This window comes from Lutjanus erythropterus, chromosome 23 (assembly GCF_056507025.1).
Source record: "Lutjanus erythropterus isolate fLutEry1 chromosome 23, fLutEry1.hap2, whole genome shotgun sequence".
Classification (NCBI taxonomy): Eukaryota; Metazoa; Chordata; class Actinopteri; order Lutjaniformes; family Lutjanidae; genus Lutjanus; species Lutjanus erythropterus.
Window position 1 is genome coordinate 7,652,472 of NC_139339.1, and position 22,038 is coordinate 7,674,509.

At 45.5% G+C, this 22,038-nt stretch overlaps 1 protein-coding gene across 7 annotated transcripts in view; it reads left to right on the forward strand.

Annotated features, from left to right (window-relative positions):
• The window catches only part of ppargc1a (peroxisome proliferator-activated receptor gamma, coactivator 1 alpha), a 49,332-nt gene that overhangs the window by 14,476 nt on the left and 12,818 nt on the right, over positions 1–22,038 (forward strand). For 3 of the 7 annotated variants that reach the window (XM_084713013.1, XM_084713010.1, XM_084713012.1), the window contains exons 3-8: positions 8,959–9,153; positions 10,736–10,861; positions 11,980–13,324; positions 14,217–14,262; positions 14,473–14,546; positions 19,829–21,047. In XM_084713013.1, coding sequence (XP_084569139.1) covers positions 8,959–9,153; positions 10,736–10,861; positions 11,980–13,324; positions 14,217–14,262; positions 14,473–14,546; positions 19,829–21,047 — 3,005 coding nt within the window. The remainder of the gene's footprint in view (positions 1–8,958; positions 9,154–10,735; positions 10,862–11,979; positions 13,325–14,216; positions 14,263–14,472; positions 14,547–19,828; positions 21,048–22,038) is intronic. The other 4 variants (XM_084713011.1, XM_084713016.1, XM_084713015.1 and 1 more) reach the window with 4 other exon arrangements.

Sequence of the window (22,038 nt, forward strand, 5' to 3'; positions counted from 1 at the left end):
CAGCTCTTTCCAGAAGACCATTTTCAGGCTATACTGTGGCCAGCTAAACCTCTTTTCATATGGCTCTGGGCTGTGTTGTATAATAACTTGATGGGCAGATAGGCAAGGGATTTCGAGTGTTGGACGCTTGTCATCAAGTGGTCGGTGACCATTGATCATTCTGTATTTGGCAGAGATGTCACAGTCTAGTAGTCTGTGCAGGTGCGGTGTAGAGTTGTCACGGTACCAGAATTTTAAACTTTCATACAATGGCCTACTTGTACAATAAAAATGATACTCAGTACCTCTTTGGATACCATGGCAAAAAGAAAAAAAAAGTCATAGGCCCACAAAATAGGATCACTTTTTCTTACTTTGTTTTATTAACAACCTGGACACTGTGCTGGTATAGAAAAAGCCACTGAACACTGCCTGGCTTTGTGAAGCTGCAAGCCAAATTTCCGTCAGGACCATAATAGCTTTGCTATTTTCAATACTGTTATTAATGGATATTGTGTCATTTTAAACACGTGGTATTAAAAATGTATTAACATATCTGTTCTTTTGACAGCCTTAGTGTGGTGGGTCTGCTTAGCTGAATGTAAGCTGTGAAGGCGAGTCAATCCAAACTAAAGGTAACATGATAAGTATTCCACAGAGAATAGATCCGAGATTAAGATGAAACACAGCTCAGCACTGGGTGTTGATGCTACAAAGAGAGACTCCGCGAGCTTTCATCCTTTCTCATAGTATCCCCGAATCACGTCAACAAGTTAGGATTGTATCGACTCGAGTGCACAATTCCTTTGATGTGTTTTCATTTCTTTGCTTGTAAAGATAGGCGCATCCCCGCGCCGTTACCTCTCACACAACATGCAAAAGGGGCTTGTGAAGTCCTCCATGTTTGACCACTGCTGCTACACGTGCAGCCCATACACATACGGCACTTGAAAGTGCGCAAAAAAGAAAACTGCTCAGATAACACGCTCACAAAGTCACGACACGGATAAGAGGCGTACACACTGCAGCGGCAGCCTCCCACCAGGACGAGGCACACACTCGCGCATACAGAAGTCAAGGTAAAAGATAATGCGTTTATTTAGTAATCAGCAAATAGCTTTTATGCAGTGGGCAAGTGGTGAAGCCTGTGAGGCCTTGATAAGATCGTTTGCTTTCAGGTGTTTCCCTGTCGCACCTCGTACGCCATTGAGTGCAAATTGAATAGGGTGACCTTTTTTGCAGCAGAATCAAATTGACTGCATTTCCCCCAAAAGATTCCGCCATTTCAATTACCATAAATTTGTGATACCGCGTCCCCCGTCATACGCGCAAACACATCAGTGCAGAGGTGTAGAATAGGACAATGACACAGAAACACACCTTTTGTTTGAAACGCTGTAGACCACTATATCTTGTCCACTGTACCCTGGCTCTCCTTGCGCTGGCATCTTTCCGAGGAAGACATTACTGTGACAAATGAAACGCCACAAAACCTCGATGGGCTTGGCAGGGCCTGAAAGGTCAGGAGCTGCGTTTGTGTGCAGGTGTACGTATATATGTGTGTGTGTGTGTGAGCGCGTAAAGGTGGTGTCAGCAGCGGATAATAACACTGAGTCCTCGGTGCGAAAAACAAGAAGTTCTGGTCCATTCTGCTCCCCTCGCAAATCTATGTAAATGTCAAAACCAAAGTGACCAGCCTTCTGCGCGTGTGTGTAATTGTTTTATGGATAGCTACGCTTGACTGCTGATGGCAGACTTACATTCCAGCCAGGAAATGTAGCAGTGTCCATTTAGAAAGATGGACATTGGAAACAGTCTCTGTGCTCCTTTTTTCTGTCTCTCTCTCTCTGCTCTCGCTCTGCTCTCCTCCCTGTGTTCCTCCAACGCATTATCAACAGTGTAACAGTATGTTCAAAGGCCCCCCTTGCTTAGTGGTGCACATTCAGAGCTGCCGACTTAAGCAAATAGCTATTTGCATGCCATTAGGTGAAAAAAGCAGAGGGAAGCACCATTCTTCATCCCATCTCCGCATCTAGCTGAATATTCCTTATCCGAGCCTCCAAATGTCTGTTTTTCTCCCCCTCCTGCTGTGACCGTCAAAGCAAGTCAAAGTCAGAGCAATCACAGCAATCAGTGCTTCCTCGTGCCAAGCCGATTGGGAAGTAGCTGCCAAAACAAAAGAGTGAGTGTCCAATCATTATGATGGTGTGTGATTCTGTGGTGTTAGCAAACGGTTGCTTGGACCATCTGTTGGACGGCTGGAGTAGGAAAACAACAGCAGCTTGGGGCAGGACTGTGGATGGGGAGGCTCCGCCAGGACACGCCGAACCCCCCTGCGATCCTATCGGTTGTTTGGATAGCTGTGTGAGAATGCCTGTGAGTCACAAGTGTGCATGCTTTTTTATGCTGTGTTTGGATGGACGTTATCTGATTATTTTTGCAGATCCGTCATAAATATAAGAATGAAGAAGGTCTCTCCAGCTGTTTGATATCTAGAGTATATTCAGGGTGGGAAGCTTAAATAACATAGTGCATTTTTCCAGGTTGTTGTCATATAAACGCAGGAAATTTGTCAGATTGATATAATTCTGTCGTTTTCTGATTGATCAGCAAATGAAAAGTCAATGGATGGTGGAAATCCAGAAGGACATAGAGCCATAATTCAAGCTAAAACAACATAATCCATTGTCTTTTTCTCTATCATACTCATAGCACTGCTGTGTTTGATTTAATCTGTGTGAACACTACACAGAAATTTTTGTTCCAGTGAGCGTCAGAAATGTAACTTGGCAAGACAGTTAATGTTAGTCTACTTAAGATTCATTACACCCAGTGCTTATTACCTCCAGGCTTAACATTAAATAAATGTGTCCAAGATGTGCTTTGATATTTCAGAATTAATTTACACTTACACCTATTCTATCGTGTAACACAATCACACGGTACTATTAGTTAGGAAGCGGCTGAATGCTAACGTTAGCTGTTATCAAGTATCAAATGGGTTATTAAATATGTTGTTTTAGCTTGAAATATAGGCCAATGTCCCTCCAGACTTTCGCTCTCCACTGCCTTTTAAGTTGCTGATCAATTAGGGAGTGGTGAAAGTGGATAAAGTTTTGCCAAATTCCCTACGTTTATTTGACTTCCAACCTTTCTGGCTGTGTGTACTTTTGGGGAAAGGTACACAACCGACTGCATGATTTTTGACCCGAAGCTAGACAGAAGGGGCCTGGTGGTTTTGAAGGCATGTGACAGCCTCAGCTGATCTCAGCAGATGTGTGACAGAGTTCAGGTGGTTAGTTTTAGCAACAGCAGCAGCAGGGTTACCGGTCAAAGGATTTTTCCACAGAGAACTAGAAAGAACAGCGCTGCTAACATCCCTTGGGTAGGTGTCTCAATCGGATCTGGCCTGTGTCAGGATGTGTAACAACAGTTCTCTTTCTCTCTTTGGCTCACGCACAGATATCTCCTCTTCTCACTTTCTCTTTTCTTCTCTCTTTCCCTCATCAGCTCATCTGATAGTGCTCTAACAGTCTCAAATGGTTCCCAGGAGATGCATCATCTCTGCACACACACACACACACACATCCTGCTTCCCATTGATGGGTCCAACCGTTTCCTCATCGATAACTCACATAGCCTGCTAAACTGAGACAGACATCTGGCATGTAAACAGTCAGCTTCTGCAGCAGCACTCCTTCTTTATTCAGAGAGCTGCCATTTTTGTTTAAATGGAGGCACAAAATAGTGAATTCCTGCCAGGGCGAAGGGATTATCACAAGGCCAGTTGTGGTATTATCGCTAAGTAGGATGGAGAAGCCTAAAATCAGCTGCCTGGTGCTTGGACTGGACAATCTTGTCTGCAGCTAGAGGGTACAAGATTTAGCAACATACAGCTCAAACCATCATGATAAACCAGAATATATACTAAACCCAGAGCACCGACAATAAAGGAGCGAGACTATATATCCTTGTGATGCATACGGAGACTGTTAGCAACAGGGATCGACTGATTTGATACTGATAATCAAGGAGACCAGTGAGCAATATTTGGAACCAAAGCACATTTGCAATAAAAATTAAAATCTTGGTGTTTTGGAGACTTTTTACTCCCCCTGGGTACATTTATTTGATAACTTCATTAAGTTACGTTGCAGATTTGGATTAAAAATACAACATATAAATAAACTATTATGAAAAATTACAATGGACTACATACACAGAGAGGCAGCTGTATCGGAGCCAATTAATACATTTATTTTCCTAAGTCCTGGCTATGTTGGAAGCTCGGTCAACTTTGTCCTGCTATGTCCTAGTATTGTGAAGTATAGTCTATTAAGTCACATCTTAAGTGAGCTGACACTAACTAATACTAACTAGCGGGGTAATCTACATCCCTAGCCAGCTAGTTAGCTAGAGTTTTGCTCTACATCAATCATTAGCTAGCTGGTTACATCTGTTAGCAAGCTAACTGGTGTTTTGCTATCATTAGCTAACTTAAGATGTGACTATATGTTGCTTCTACTGAATCTATAGCAACATCTTTTAACCATCTACAAAGTTTGGTTTTCTTTCCAACATAAACAAGCCGAGCACGTAAGTTTCGTCAGGTACCGAGCCTGCTGAACTGCTCCTGGAGCACAGAGCAAAAAGGGTCAAGACTTAGGAAAGGTCAGTTGGATTAAAAAAAAAAAAACATTCTGATTATTGAAAATACTGAATATTATAGGTGATAATTGGCCAGGCCGATAGTCAGTGGATCCCTAGCTGGTCACAATTACTGTGATCTTTGTGTCCATAACGTGCCAACCCACAATATCTAGTCTGATGGATAATTCAGTTTCAGAATAACAAGATGCTCTACAGACTCTGTATTCAGAGAGGAAATGCCAGCAGCCTGGAGTTGACTGCGATGTGTTACAGAGCCAATCACAGCCCTGACCGCAATGGAGGTTTAACATTTAGTTTTATGATTTGGAACACCGTCAGACTGCTTCACTGCCACCTCACACACACACACGCAGACACACAGAGGGAGTTAACAGTGTTATGTATGGTTTCATCGCTCCGTATAGGCCATAATCACCCTCTCTCCATCTCAGTAAGCTCATGCTAAATGACCAGACGTCTCTGGCGGCTGACATGATTTGTCTCTCCGCCGTGCATCGTGCCGTACCTTACCCTCCCTGCCTCTCTTTCCTCCCTCCTCTGCTCCCATATGTTGTGCCTGTGTGACCGGCCGACGTGTCAGGCCTGACTAACGCCTTAACGGCGAGGCTGACGTTGATTTATTTCCTCTGAAATCTGGGGGCCGGGGGTAATAACACAGAATGACATTATTTGTTTATCAAATCCAAGGCTGCTTTTCTTGGCAGAGTCGAGATGTGACGACTTGATACGACCCCCCCCACTCACCGCACACACATATACCCCCCACAATTTCTGATTGTGCCATGATTAGGAGGTCTGCCTAGTCGCTTAACCTCATCCAAAGGAATGTTTTTGAAATCTGACAGAGCAGAGGGAAGAGGGAGAAAAAAAAAGTAAAGATTGAGATGAAGCAATGCAATTAAATTGTCAAGGCACAGATTTAACCCCGCCACGCAATTCGGGGGCCAATTTATTAAGAATGTTTTCTGTCTGAACTAACTGGATGCTATTCCTCTATCTGCAGAAAGAGCGAAGGAAAGAAGTGAGCAAAAAGAGACAGTGAGAATAAACAGTACTTTAAATACCAGATGACCCATTTAATGGGAGATATTTTATCTTCCCACATCCAGAGTGTCTGCCACATGTTCTGCCTCTCATTTGAAGATAACGGCGGGGCTGTTGAAACTGCATCTTGGTGTTATTCAGAGATCACTTCTATCATTCTGGCACTTTCACAACACATTTGGTTCCTTTTAACATGTAAATGATGCATTGCCCCGAAAAGCTCGTTAAAATTTGATCCCTGGCAAATTTGCTCAGGAGCTTGGAATCCTCAAGAAGCAATTAGCAGATTTAATTTGGCTATTTGCCCCGGTGTTCAGAAGTGAGTGTTTGTTTAAAGCAGCACCTTCACCTTCCGTTATCAGCTGTGTGAATAGTATCTCCTGGAACACAATGCTGTGCTGTGGAACTCAATAAAAGAGTTAAAGGCAAGGACAACCTCAAAGACAGCCTGCCTGATAACAAAAGGGCCTCACCTAATAATGAACAACTGGAGTTGGCTTTCTTTTCTCCGACGTGGGGAAGCTGGGGGTAAAGGAGGGGGCGAGAGAAGCTCTGCCAGCACTTGCCAGCATGTTTTATGGCTAATTGAAGCATTTGGAATAAAACAGCCACAAAATGGCACCCTTTAGAATTAGAGCGGGGTTAATATATTGTGATCCCACAATTAGCCCAGGATTGTTAAGATCTCTTTAATTCGGTGAGGTCCATTAAGCGGGATGGGCGAGAAAGTGCTCCCACCGAGACAATTTTTCTCTTCTCTCTTTGTTCTTGCTGCCCTCTTTTCCTCTCAGCAGCTGCTGTAGTAATCAATATAAGTGGACATGGCCGTCAGCAGGTTGCCAGGTTATCCTGGCGTCACCCCCTTTGGGTGCCATAGCTCCTAAAGTCCACCCACACAGAGGTTGTGTTTATAAATATACAAGGGACATGTGAGCCATTGGTAGTAGATTGACTTTGCTGCGGAAACTCTGCAAGGTGTGGTCCGTAAGCTGGCGTTGAAAAGCTCGCCCTCCTGGACAGGCGTATTAGATCATACTCTCTCCAGGGGTAGAAATGATCACTGAGGTTTGCTCTTTACCCCAGATTCTCAAATCCCCACTTGGCCTATGAGTGCCTCCACTAGAGCCGCAGCAGCGGCTGCAGCATGATCGTCACAACTCAGGGTTTTACAAGTGTCTCTTTCAGAATATGAGAGTCCCTTCTGGGTTATCTTCGGGGATACAGTGTGCCTGTGGGAGCTTGCCAATTGGTGGAGGTTTTTGAAACAGGATTGAAATCGCTACATTCGAGCTTGCCACAGCCTCAGAAATTCCCCAATCCCTTCCAAACCATGACATAATGAAGCTTGCACAGCCCTTTCAACTTTTAATGTAACTAGTGTCACAGAGTGGCATAGACTGCAATTTTCTACAGAATGTATAGGTTTGAACTCCCTCAAAGAGAGGTGAGTAAAGCCCCACCCAAACAGAGCATTGCTTGGATGGTTGGTGAGGTTGGTCCTAAACAGATGGCTGGCTCATTAAAGACTCATTTGTGATAATCTAAAATGATCCTGCTTTCAATTTCTCATGCGAGGATGTATGTTTGGGCTAAGAAAAGGCTCTGGATTTATCAGCAGTTAATACCTACCCGCTTAGTGCTCAGGTAATAACTTGGGGATGCTGGAAAATGGTGAACCTTTCAGTAGCGGAGGGTTCCAGCACAGTGGATTTGAAGCTCCTTGCAAGTAATTAAACAGCATGCCACCTCATACAGAGCAATTTCCTGCAAGGCGTTTGCTTGCCAATGCGGCGTGGCCCCAGTCTACGTCGTGTTATCTCTGTGAAATATGTCCCCTTTATCATTTTTTAATAATGACTGAGTGCCCACGTTGTTAGGAGAAAATCTACTCAATGAACATCAGATTAACGTTTTCCTCACTGTTAGCTAACTAACTGAACGTCGAAGATATCTGTGTCATCTATAAATGAAAATTGGAGGGGGGGGGCATTAAAATCGCCGCTATCTCGCTGGTAAATCCAAACCTGCTCTAAAAGCGCCATCCACGGTGGGTGTGTAATTATGTAAAATCAGTGGGGTAGACAGAAACAAGTGGGTGGGTAAAATTTTGAGTCTTCCGAAGTAAAGTGCTGGTATCTAAGAGGTTGGTGTCCCCCTTTTGGCATAATGACGGCCACACACCGTCGCCGAGCGATGATAATCCTGCCATGTGCATAAAGGGATTTGTTCTTGTTGGGCTGGCCACAGAACATCCCGGGGTGACGACGCTGTTTATCTTTCCGCTGTCTTAAAGTCCCCTGGGCTTTTATGGCCCTGGAACTTACAGTTCCTGTTGTCACTTGTCACTGCGCAAAGGCACAGCAGTGCACACACACAAACACACACACACACACACATTTGCTAAGCAAGCTGCATTGCTCTCGCTCTCCATGCACATTCTTTCTATTCTTATTTTTTCTCTACATATGTGCATAGTTATCACTCCCATGTCGATAGCTGGCAGCTCACATCTCTGATTTTCCCATATATTGCTGTCTCTGTCTCTTTATTTCTCACACACAGTTATAATCTCTGCCATTAAACAGCCAGCTGCAGCAAGCACACAACTCCTCTGGTACATCAAAGAGGAGCCGAGTGGCAAGAACAAGCTTTATTTTTCATGAAATGTTGATGCAAACTTCCCGCCCGTTGCGAACATCAGCTGTCATGCCAACATTTTAAATATATCACATTTATTTAGCATTAGCGGCTGGTAATTCGCCTTATCTGAGGATTGCTTGCAAACATCTTGTCGGCGAGCTGATCGTCACTCAATTCTGCGGGGGAAGATTGAGGAGCGTCAACTTCCGCTCATTGTTTCCTTTGCCCCCACAAACCCCTCCATACCACGACGCACTCCGACCCATCCCTGTCTTCCCCAGATACTTTCTACTTGTCAGCCCTGGTAATGGGTTTCTTGGGGGAGATATTATTTTGGTCCAGTAAGCTGCGTGCTTAAAATATGAGTGACAGGCTTGACTCACTTGCACAGGGAGAGAATTTTGTTTTTTAAAAGGCTGCCAGAATAGAGTCAGCTCTGCTGCTGCAAAAAATGAGAAAAAATCTTCCCACTCTATTAACAATGAAAGCCTGCATGCAACCACCCACCACTTTTACTTCCCTGGAAGAAAAAAAAAGAGATGCAACTTCTCCTGACTAAAATGTCCTATTTTTCCTGTCTCTCTGTTTTTCTGTCTCTGTCTTCCCCCTTTTCCCCCTCCTAAGAAGATAGATGAAGAAAATGAGGCCAACTTGCTGGCAGTGCTTACAGAGACCCTGGACAGCATCCCGGTGGATGAGGACGGATTGCCTTCGTTTGAGGCCCTGGCAGATGGGGACGTGACCAATGCCAGTGACCGGAGCTGTCCCTCCTCCCCTGACGGCTCGCCACGCACCCCAGAGCCTGAGGAGCCTTCCCTGGTAAGACCAACAGCTCTTCCTCCACAAGATACTCTCTTCACCGCCACCCCAGGGTCAAAACATATGTTATTCCTGAGACATGACCTCCAACCCTGTTGCTCCTTCGCCAGTCCATGGCAGACACCAGATAAGACTCCTCAACAAGACTGGGCACCAGAAGTGGCCATTTGTCTGCGAGACTTCTGTATTTGGCAGTGTCCAGTCCACTCTCTGCCACATTTGCCACAATGTGTTCACTGTATGTGTAGTAAGAGAGATGCAGATGCAGGGAGGAGGGAAGTAAATGGAATGGATCAGTGTGTTTGCTGCTCACTGCTAATTACATAACAGCGCTATTGTGGCGCCAATTCGATGATATGAACACTGTGGTGGGGCCAACTACGGTTGACACAGTGCCACAGGCCCTGAAATCAAGCCGGCACATAATGAAAGTAAGGCAAAAAAGAAATCCATCTCATCTCCTCTACTCTCAGTGGGTCTACTAATCCCCCCGTGCCCAAGCAGGGTTCAATGTTAATGTTTTTTTTTTTGTTTTTTTTTTACTTCCTCAGTCAGGCAAGTAGGTCAGATATCTACTTGTCCAAAGTCAATTTTTACCTGCCTCTATACATATTGTTTATTTACTAGCATTTATCAAATAATGCCTTCGTACTCGGGTCAATCCTGTTCTTCTGGCACTGGAGTACGCAGTGAACGGCACTGCAACAGGATCAGTTTTGTGATTACCTGACCTGCCTCAGTAGAGCCCACGTTCTCAGCAGCCCTCCTACTTGCTGTCCGAGCAAGATGCTCTTGGCACTTATGGCACTCAAGCAACGTTTTTCGGAAACTTCACATGGCACAAACTTGGGACAACCTGTGTATAGTTGGAGCTTTGCCCACATCCTCTAATGCCATCCTATTTCAAACATTGCATTTCAGCTCATAAACTTCATCTGTACCCACAAGTGCGGTACTCTGCATGTGCAGGGGCGAGGCACAAGCTACTTCCATAATTAGCTCCAGAAAAAAACAATGTGTTTAGTTCTTTTTTAACACTATCCCAATCAGTTTAGTGAGTTGCTAGATTTAGTAGCCAGAAGTGATATCATACTTGCTCCGGGCAAGCGGCAAAAGACAGGCCTCTCGATAAGAAATCAGTTTACCTTTGTGCTGTTATTTTCACACAGAACCATACCATCTGGACATTTCTCTAGCTTAAAGGCTTTGACCTAAAACGTTATGTTATGTTCGGTTATAGTCCATTTTATTCCATGCCGGTCCCTTCTCAGTGACCTTTAGCCACATGCCCAAGAGTGTTTATTCAATCACACCAGAGAAGCCTGGGTTTGTGTACACAAAAACACCTGCACAGAAAAAAAAAAGACTTGTCCTGTCACATGCTCTAAACTGCTTAAAAAATGTCTAATCTTTCAAATATGTCAGCAATTTTATCTTTTCTAACTGCAGTATTGGACTCCTTTGGTGCTACATTTACAAAGCGCAGGCTGTCTAATTGAAAGAAAATGGTCATTTGCATAACCCGCACTCATTTCCCCCCTCCTTCACCACTTTCTCTTGTTCTGTGTGGGTCCGTTCGCAGCTGAAGAAGCTCCTTCTGGCACCCGCAAACTCCCAGCTCAGCTATAATCAATACACAGGTGGCAAGGCACAGAACCATGCAGCCAGCAGCAACCACCGGATCAGACCACCACCTGCCGTCGTCAAGGTAGGGACACACACGCGCGCACACACACACACAAATGCAAGCACTGCCTTTCTGCTTATTCCACTCCCTTAGACACATTTTTTTGTTAGTGTTTGTTTATCTCTCTCACTCCGCTCTTGCTCTGTCTTGTTTCTTGCTCTTTCTCCCCCCCCTCCTCTCACACTTTTCTTGTTTTGGTGGCCGCCTTTAGAAGATGTTAGACTACTGCTCTAGTCTACTATCCCAGGGGGCCATCTCGTAATGAAAACAGGCTGATTGCTGTTGGGCTTTCCAGGCGAGGCACCAGCACCGTTGTCTCATTAGCTCCACCACTTATCCGCCTTGGTATGGTGCCTGTTGAAAAAAAAAAAAAAAAGAAAAAAAAAGCAGCGACAGGCACTCTTGCGGCGAGATTGATGCCTTGAGACGACAAGATCAAAATATCAGACTTGATGTTCTCATTAGATGGCTCTCAAAAGGACTTTTTTCTAAAGGGGTGGGGTTTTACTGAGATAAATTTTACTTTCATATATTTAGTAATCTATTTGCATTTCATGTCAGAACGTGACACGTGATACTGTATGTTCAGTGTCATATACAGCTTACGGCACTTGATCATTTGCTCTTGTTTGGGAAAAAAATGCCTGAAATCTCTATTTGTTGTGCTTTCCCTAGTGCCTAAAATCCTCTGGATGTAAAAAGCATCTGTATGTGATCGTACTGTGTGCTAAACACGACACACACAGAGATTTGTGTGCGTCGTGCATACTATGTTTGCACATGGAGTGCGTCAACCTTCCTCACAGATTCTATTTTCATACTGTGCCTTTGAGTCATCCATTTCTGGAGCACAGCGAATGAGGACTCCCGGAGGACATGGTGCGCGTACAGAGTGGCGCGGTGGTGCTCGGAGGGCCACGCAATTAAGATGATGGGCGGACCGCACTCCCACCATTGCCTCCCAGAAAGTTGGGCTTCCACTCCGCTCAGTCTATCTCTTTCTGGCTCTGCCTCTTTCTGCTTTGATTTTTGTGCCAAATAAAGCACTTAACATTTCTCACACTAACACTAACAATGAGCAAACTTTTTATTGAAGCAAACTAAATAATTTTCTCTGTCTGTCTTACTTTGTTGCACAGACGGAGAGCCCCTGGAATGGCAAAGCAAGAGGGGGCTCCGGCCAACAGAACCGCCCGGTGAGGCGGCCTTGCACTGAGCTGCTGAAATACCTAACGGCCACCGATGACATCCTGCTCCACACCAAAGCCAGCGAAGCCAAGAGCACCTGGGGGGGTGCCAGTAGCAGGGACAAGAGTGGCTTGGGTCTCGGCGCGTCTTCCTCCTCCTCTTCGCCGTCCTCGTCATCCACCTCCTCGTTCTCCTCCCTCTCCTCCACCTCGTCTTCCTCTTCCTCCACCACCTCCAAGAAGAAGTCAGCTGTACCATCTCAACAACAACAGCAACAGCAGCAGCAGCAGCAGCAGCCGCCGCAGCAGCATCACCAGCGAGGTGAGAGCCGGGCTGCAGGCGAGTGTAGTGTGGCTGGTGTTGGGGCTGGGAAGTGGCAGCGTTGCAGTCACGATGACGGTGTTGAGGAGTCGGAGGGTGCTTCTATCCCTGTCGGCCACAGAACCTCCACCTGCGGCCATGCCCGCCCCAAACTGGAGCACGGGCCGCCCAGTGAAGAAGGAAGGCCGCCAGGCGATGTGGGCCGCCTGGCCGCCGCTAGGTTTATTAGGTATATGCATTCTTATTCCCTCCCTCCCCGAGAGGTGAGTCACAGCTGTGAGCATTGCCGAGAGGCTGCGGGCGCCACTCAGGCTAGTGAGGGCTTTGGCAGGCAAGGCCGTAGTAACAGTAATGGTGCCAGCCGTGCGCCACATAGGCACATCACAGTGACTATTAGGAAAAGAGACGAGAAGCCGGGGCACCCCTTACTTAGCCAGCTGCTCACCTCCAAACAGAGGCCTGCTCAGTATCGAGCCCACTTATACCCATCTAAGATCACCCCTTTACCCAGCACTCTGAGCAAATCAGCAGGTAAGAGGTCTGAGAGCCCAGCCCAGGCTGTTTCTATGGTGGAGGAGGAAGAGTTGGGAGGGACCGCTGATTGTAGAAACCGGGCAATAAGTCAGGTCGAAGAGCCCGACTCGGGGTCCCTGCTGTCACCTCTCGCCTTAGACCTAGAGAGCTGGGTTAGCCAGCCAGACTCAGGTTTAGATTTGGGCTTTGGACTAGAGCTGGGGTGGCTAAACCATGGGGAGGATGTTGACCATGATGATGATGAGGATGGTGTTGATGATGATGATGATGACCATGTCACGGGCAGCCCTGCAGCGGTGCTCTCACAGGGCCCAGCAAGCCCATTCTTCCCAGATACTAGAATTGCAGAGCCCACCCCTCCCTGCATCATACAAGGGCAAGGGCACCCACACAGGCAGGCACTCAGCGAGCACCCCGACGACCAGGGCCACCCGTTGTTAGGTAATCATGACTGCATCCCCCCCACTGGCCTTATATCTGCTCTCTCTTCTCCCTCTCCTGCTCTAACCACTTCCCAGTTTGACTTCACAACTAACCCCTATTCTAATACGAATCTAACAGTCATTCTGAGGGCATAAACAATGACAACAAACAGCCTGCTAGCCAATGCTTTTTGCTAGTCCCGGAGGCATTCTTATAAATTTAAATCGAGTGAAATTTTCTTAAAAAGGAGGGGGTGGGAAAAGGGGCGAGCCTTGTCTTGCTTCTGTTCGTCTTGTATTCATAAAGTCGACCCTTGAACCATCTTTGGCTGATTGAGCTGAGTGTGCTGAACGTGTACATTTAGACTCAGAGCCCAGGTGTTGCTCTTTAGCGACGTGCTACTAAAGCCACGTTCCCACAAGTCGGCCAGAGCCTCGGGCAACTGCACAAGCTTCCTTGACTCTCCTTTCTTCCTTTCTTATTTCCCCTCCTCTGCTGTTGGTGCATGCGATAATGACTTTATTGTCCAGGGAGGGGCTCACCCACTGTCATGTGTCTTGTTTGTGGCATCGTCTCTCTATGTCTTGATTCCATTTCGATCTATTTGTTGTCTTGAGCGGGGTATGTCTGTGTCTAGACACCTGTGAAAATACGCACCATCACTTCATCCTGCCTCACAGAGTGAACAGTCTATCCTAAGAGCATAAATTGTTAAAACGGGGTCAACCTAAAAAGATATGCTTTGTACGATAGTGTCCATAGAAAGATTTTCTAATGGGTGTTTTTGTAGTAATAATTGCATTTAATGAGCCAATTTGAGATTAACTGTTGCAGAATGTGGACCTGTTCTCTTCTGCCATGAGTGTTATACCTAGATCAATAATTACCCATGCTCCTTTGTGTTCTGCAGCCAAACCAACCACCTTGCCACTTCCTTTGACCCCAGAGTCTCCAAAGTAAGTGTGAGAAGTTTTTCCACATTATTCCAGGCAAAAAGCAACCACAAACTAAAGAAAAGAAAGACAAAGACAAAGAAAACTATATAGCCTAGAATCCAAATTGAGGCATTTTTGTGACTCATTCCCATTTCTTAGATCACAAAAAGCATTTAAAGTCTTTCTTTCACCAGAGGAGTAAAATGTTGCCATCTTTTTTTTGTCTTCCAGTGACCACAAGGGATCACCGTTTGAGAACAAAACCATTGAACGCACATTAAGTGTGGAGATTGCTGGAACCCCAGGTGAGGACACACTTCGGACTATTTAAAAAACAAATTATTACTTTAATTTTTAACACTAAGCAGCGGAAATTCACACCTCCCCGTCACAGCCAGTGATGTGTTCACTCTGGCTCCGCCATCTTGATAGTTCCATCACAGTTCAGAGTTCAAGGTGAAAGGCAAAGGAGGACATTTTTATGTGCCTGAGTATTGATTAGGCTTTCCAATCTCTTCAGCATTTATTAGCAAACCCCTCCCGTCCTCCAGCACCTCCCCCTCCAACCGTTACTGAAGAGTTAATATGCTTTTCCTCTTCCTCTGTCAGATCCTAATGCTCTCTGACTGACGGCTTACTTAGCCTACACATCATAGGGAAATTGAAGTGGCAGTGTTATTGTTTTAATTGGTTTTGCAGTGTAATTCACTTTTGCCCATATGATCCTTCACTTGCTTACCTTAGGTCCCTGGAGATGCAGGCAATTAGATCAGCTGACTTGGGTGTAATTTTCCAATGTTAAGACCTATATGCAAAGGATTTTCCAAATTGAGTGTGCAGGGTTTTTCAGCATTTTTACTGACATCATCCTTTTGTGTTATTGAGTTATAATTAAATGCATCAGATGAAAGCTATAAGCAAAAGATAATTACAAGACAAGACAATATGGGGCATTATTTTCTACTTGCCCAGTGTATTGAGACATATATCCATTTTGCAAGTTGCACATCTGTTTACCTCCTGTCAACGTTATAGTAAAGATACCTTTGCTTTTTCATCCTTAAATTAGTTATTTCACTCTTCACGGTTTGTTCGCCTCATTTTTTTTAATACCGTTCAATTTGTATAAAGTGTTTTTGAGCATTTGGATAATTACCTCAGCGTCTAAGATAACAGTTAGCAACATGAGCTAGCTAGCATCATCATCTTCATTCAAACTGACCTCAACTAAACACGTCTTGGCTTGTCTTTGAACTGTTCCAACAATCACCAGTGCTGGTTTTGTCAAAATAAACCTGGAAAATATCAAGGGAAGAGTGAGAGCAGGGAGAAAATGTTGTGTGCAGCTGGAATATTTTCACATCTGTCTCTGTGAATTAAGGTTTAATTTAATCCAAACAAGAGCTGGTGATTGCTGGAGCAGTGGAAAGATCCAACAAGACGTCTATGGTGAGTTTTATTTTGTTTGAATGAAGAGGATGTAGCTCACTGAGGTGAGGTGATGTTCCAAGCTAACATTGAGAAGTGAAAAAAGGCAAAGGTCTGTTTGAGTTTTTAAACAATCATTTATTCAGATTGATTGTTGATTGATTGCGAAAGTAGAGAATATCTCATTATCTCCCTTTGATGATGTTAGTAATTGCCTGCCTTCTCCCCCAAGATTATAATCAAAGGTCAATAAAAACATAATGGCTGCCCCTTCAGTTATTCATTCACCAGAAAGGGAAATGCTCCTCATACATACCTTCTATTTAGCTCTCGTGGGGGATGAAAATTTGTGGTAAGACAGACCGCAAGAGGTCTCCCCCTGTTCCTCTGACCTTGGTCAAAGTGCCATTTAACCCTTTTGTGTAGATAAGCTTTGGAGGTCAAAGGGCATGCCCGTTGAGACTTAAAGAAGGGATCTAGCAGCACTGCTTAAGCTCTGGGGTCATCAAGCACGGTTAATATTTCTTCCTGTTTTACTGCACGTGGGTGAAACTACTGACCTGTGGCCATATCTTGGCGTCCGTTCTGTTCGGTCGCATCCATTTTTTTGTTTTGTTTTTTTTACACGCATGCTCAAATAAAGCCCTTCACCTGACTTCACCGTCCTGCGCAAATTTCAGATTGAATATTAGCAGGGGAGTCATTAGCGCAGAAAGCTCCAGGTTACTGAGCACCTTTTCCTACTTAGGGATTAGCTTTTGAGCGTCGTGCCGTATGAGACAGATGGATATGGATCCCGGAGTAAGTTGAGGTGAAAGCTCTTAGGTTCGGAGTTACACGTCCTTTGCAGATTTAGAGTAACATTCCACTACAGCAGAGATTACGGTGGTGTTCCTGATAACCTGATGGAAGTTAGCCAGGTGGGTGGTTGCACCCTGCACTTTATGATGAAACTTTTCCATGAACTACTGCCAAGAACAAATTATTTTATGCCTTTGTGATGAGTTGTAGTAATAGTGGTTACTGTTTCATAGATAGATTAGTTTAATCAGTTGAACATAGTACACAGTAGATGATTTGGGATGATTCCCCTTGTTCGCAAAAAATGATCAAAATTCATCCCCCTTAATCTTCCCTTTCCCCTTTCTATTCTGGTTCTGGTTCAACCCTTTACGCTGGGTTCTAGTTAGAACTCCCTAAAAGGTTTTCAAATGGAACTGTTGTAAAAGGAACCAAAAAGGGTTCTCCTATGGGGACAAGCTAAAGAACTGTTAATAGTTGTAATTAGCACTGTTATTTCTGTAGCGTCGTTGTGGGTGACGGAAACGAACAGGGTCCACCCCTCCTGTTAAAAATTAACAAATGACCTACTGCCTGCACATATTGTGCTAAGCTAAATGTTTAATGCTAAATATAGCAACTATTGTGACTGTTGGCTGCATGTTTTCTTGACACCTCTCAGTAAATGTACAGTGAAAGCTACAACAGTCAGCGCAGCCCCCCCCCCTTGGGATCTGACTGTTCTGGCCTAATCTCTGCCAAGCTAATAGATTTACCCTGTGCTGCCGTGTTGTCTTTAATTACTGTATCTCATGACACCGGGGTGGTCTGTGTGTTGCTATTTGCATGGCTTACCGCCGGATCAACTCTTTAAGCGCGGAGTTGTTATTCGCTCCGAGGTCTCCTCTCAATTTACAGCTGGACGAGAATTATAAAACCCTCCTCTTCCTTTCTTTCTTTCTTTCTTTCTTTCTCACTCGCTCTGTCGTTTTCTCTCCGGTGGCTACATGATTGGTGTTTGCGTCTGCGGATCATCCATCACCGCCAAGTTTGACTGAGAGGCACATATTTATCTAATTCTGATTTATTTCACCCCCATCGCTAATGGCTCCTAGTTTATGACCCCACGCGCGCATTGTTTTGGACAGATGGTGCTTCATTGGTGAAACAGAAGTTCCTCAGGCATTGTGTAGCAGCCCCTCTCCCTGTGTCCCGTCTCTTTTTCATAGCTCATTTCAGTGGCATAATGCATATATACAGTATATAATGTATACGTCTGTATGGCATCACTACCAGAACTGAGAGAAAGTAGAGAGAAGGGGGAGAAAATGAGGGGGAGAGGGGAGTGGGGGCTTGCAGTCCTACTTACAGACACATCCAGATAATAAGTAGGATGATAAGTCGCTGGATCAGACATTCCAAACACAGCGAGTGGTTTCAGAAACTTGCATATTTATGTATCAGGCTCCCACACTCCCTTTGCCAAGCTGTCTTCGCCGTGCATACTCTAACACTGGATTTGATACTAATAGCTGTCATTTGGTGCAATTCACCAGCAAGGGAAGAATGATGTGCATTATAAGAAAGGCAAAGAAGAGGGGAGAGCGTAGGTGTTTCAAAGTGCCTGAGTTTGACTCCAGTGAGAGACTGTTAGCGACGAGTGTGTGCATGTGCATGTGTGTGTGTGTGTGTGTGTGTGTGTGTGTGTGGGCACATTTGTTCTGCGTGAGACAGAAACAGGATAGGATGCCAAGAGATGGAAAAGGGAGAAATAGAGATTGATCCAGGGAAGATGGCAGACAGGAAGAGAGAAGAAAAAGGGAGAGAATGAATACAAGACTGAAGGAGAGGAGGAAAGCGAGAATGAGAGTAATGGCGGCGGCTGTTTGTGTGAGTGCATTAACAATGCTATAAAGTGGGCTCATCTCAGGACTTCCCATATAACTGCCATCTGTCTGGCTGTAAATCTGTAGGAGGTGGGGGGGTAGGGTGGAGGGTGGGGGCGGCACGAGAAGTAGGGACGTGCCATCTGAGAAGAATGACAACCCATTTGCCAGTACCTCCTGTGCCTTCCATGACAGAGCAGACGACTCGCCATGGCAACATCACCAGGCATGATATGTGTACATTAAGACTGGGTTGCACCAACAAACATTAGTTTAATCTAAGAGTAGGTTAAATCAGAATTCAGCAAAACTAGGTTTAAAATGAGCAAATGCAGATTTAAAATGAGGCAGAGCTCTAAAGACTAATGCCTGTACTGCCTATACCTAAATTTATTGTTTATTTAGCTAAATAGTTGAAACATTGCATTGTTTTCTAGCTACCTAAAAGGGTAACAAAATGTTGCATTAATTGTTAGCTATGTAAGAAGTGTTGCATTGTCTGCTTGCTTGCTAGCTAAAAAGTAAAAAGAACCATTACATTGTTTGCTAGCTGGCTAAAAAGTTTTTTTTTTACTGGTAAATACATTGTTTATTATTTTATTTTATCATTTATAGCAATTTAAATATTATTTCATTCATATATTTACATGTGTAGTATTTAAGTTGTTGCTTCATGTCTCCTTGACTATGAGTATTAGTTCCTCGTACATGCTTTTGTTTTGTAGGGACATGTATGAGTGTAACAGTGTAGAGCGCCATGTGCAAACAGTAGAGTGAGAAGCCTGCTGTGAACCCTGAGGGTGAAGCTGGGTGTTCTGTACCGTCTTGCCGTTTTGGTGTTGATTAAAAGAAGAAGAAGAGAAGACAAAGACAGAAATCGTAGCCTGCTCACTACCCACAGCTCGGAAGAACTAGAAAACAGCAGCAACCAAGAAAACAAGGTTACAGTGGTTTAAAAGTTAAACCATGATTTAATCAGGTTGAGGTGCTGGAAGGATGCATGCCATCATATAAGTGATTTTTCTTTCTGACCGGTAAATAAGGTCTTATTCAGATGAACTGGCTTCTGTCCAGTGCAGACATTTATGTGAGGTAGGCAGAGATATGATACATGTACTTTAATTTTTTTCATCGGATGCATTACATTTATCCTCTACTGGGTTTTGTGTTGTGTTTCTTTTTTCATGAAAAGGGATCTTTCCAAGGTCAGAGAGGAAGGGGATGGCAAGTCATCCGTATTACAGCACCACCGTATTAAGTTACACCAAGCATTACATTAATCTGTCAAGATTGCAATAAAATAGAGATCAGGATTAGGCCAAGTGAAAGTGAATATTTTAATCAGGCATGTATCTGTGTCCACTGTCCATAAACTGACCTGGGAGTTTATAGATGAGGGAGGGGAGGGAGGGGGTATTTGGGGAGGTTTGCATTATGATTCCATTTTCATTTTATTGCCCCCACCTACCTCCTGTTTTCTCCTCCCTCCGCAGGTCTGACACCACCTACCACGCCCCCACACAAAGCCAGTCAAGAGAATCCTTTCAAAGCATCGCTCAAAACCAAGTTGTCTTCATGTTCCTCCTCAGCCTTGGCATGCAAAAGAGCCAGACTGAGCGAGTCGGGCCCCGGCGCTCTGGCCCCGGCCCCAGGTGCCTCAGGCGGGGGCCCCACAAAGAAGGGTCCCGAACAGACTGAGCTTTATGCCCAGCTGAGCAAAGCGTCCACCGCTCTCCCTTACTCCGTCACCCAACACACTGTGGCGGGTGGCCTTGAGGAGCATCGCAGCACTGGCAACAATAAGCGGGCGGCGTCCCGTGGCTACAGTGACCATGACTATTGCCAGGCATCAGCTAGCACTAAGAAGGACGGCGGCACAGCCACTGTTTCCATTACTACAGCAGCGATGACGGTCACCGCTGCTCCCATGCCTACTGCAGGCAAAGTTGAGGACAGGCATGTCGAATGTAAGGACTCAGCCATGCCAGCGTCCTCGTCATCATCTTCATCTTCTTGTTCTCCATTATCATCCGGTCCTTTGGCTAAGCAGCAGGATTTTGCCTCCGTAGATGGAGAAGGAGCCCGGGTCCAGGCGTTAGGGGAGCAAACCCTTCCACGAACCTTTCCACAAAGCAACCAGATCCCATCGCAAGAGGCCACCACTACTGACGGGGACCAACAGCACCCTTCTGCCACCAGCCGAAAGCTCCTGTGCGATAAGGAAATCAGAGCAGAACTCAATAAGCACTTCGGCCACCCCTTGCAAGCCCTTTATAGCCAGGGTGGCCAGGAGAGAGAACCGAATAAAGCTGCAATCCCTCCGCCCCTCGAGGAAGGAGTGGACGGCTGCTGCTCCCAGAAGCTGCCCGGCTCCAGCTACCTGCACCCAGGCTTCCTGCCCTTCCATGAAGAGCTCGAGCTGGGCGAGGGGCGAGAGAGTCGCTTCCTCTACCCGTGGGAGGGCACTCCCCTGGACCTACTCTTTGACTACCCCCCCTGCTCTCCCTCCTGCTCCCCACCATCCAGCTGTTCCCCTTCACGAGGCTCCGTCTCCCCACCGTCCTCCCTCCTCCTCTCGCCCAGCAGGCCTTTCTGCTGGACCAGCAGCGGCTCACGCTCCCGTTCTCGCTCCCACTCCGGCTCCCGCAGCTCCTCCTCGCACTACCGGAGGCGCTCCCTCTCCAGCTCACCTGACAGACGCCCCTCCTCTTGGTAAGTCGTCTCACACGCACACTTAGACACGCAGACGCACGCTCGCACAGACCTCCCGCCTCTTTTGGCTGAGCCTTGGTTGCTCCCCACCCATGCAGTTCAAACAGGGCTCGGAGCTGGCAGGGGATCCAGCTTAGGAGTGTAAAACAGGCCTGATCAGTCGTCAGAGCCGGTGTCAGACAGGATAGACCCTGGAGACTCTTAGCATGGGTTCTTGACCTCCTGCTAGTCTGTGCCTTGCCTGGGCTAAATGCAGGATAGATTACACAAAGAGAGTTTACAGGTGAAAGTGAAGTGGAGGGGATTCTAACCAAATTGTCTGCAGTTGTACTCACCAAATTCTGCATATTAAATGGATGGTTCTGATTATTTTAAGTGGGGTTGTGTGAAGCACTTATTATCAATAGTCAGTGTTTTAGCTATAGTAGATGCCGGTTTGCACACCCCCTGTTAGTAGAAGCAGAGAGTGGCACCAGAACGAAAGCTAATCAATGAACTTCTGTGGATGGGGTCTGGAACAAAAGGTATTTTAGCCAGTTGAAAAAGGTCCACCTAAAAAAAAATCAGTATCAGTTTAAGTGCAGTGTATATTTACAGTGTTTTCACCGCTTTACCTTGCCATCAGACAGTCTTTTCTGACAGGAAACCGACGTTACATAAGCTTAGGTGGGATCAGTAATTTTACCTTGCAGAACACTGCAGTTGCAGATCTACCACAGCCTGGATCACTTTGTTTGTTCATGTTATTGTGTGATTGTGGTGAATCAAACTAAGTCACACAAAAACACAAACAAACAGCAGCAGTAGACCAGCAACTCCCTTGTTCTATGAAGTAAAATTACTGGTTTTGCCTATGGGTTGGCTTGGAGAGAGCGATATTTGGCCTTTTTCCTTTTTTAGGTGAACATTTTTTAAGGGGCTATAAGGGTTCATAGCAGTTCATATAGCTTCCGTGCTGGTGCCCTTCTCTGCCTCTCCAAATCTGGTCTGG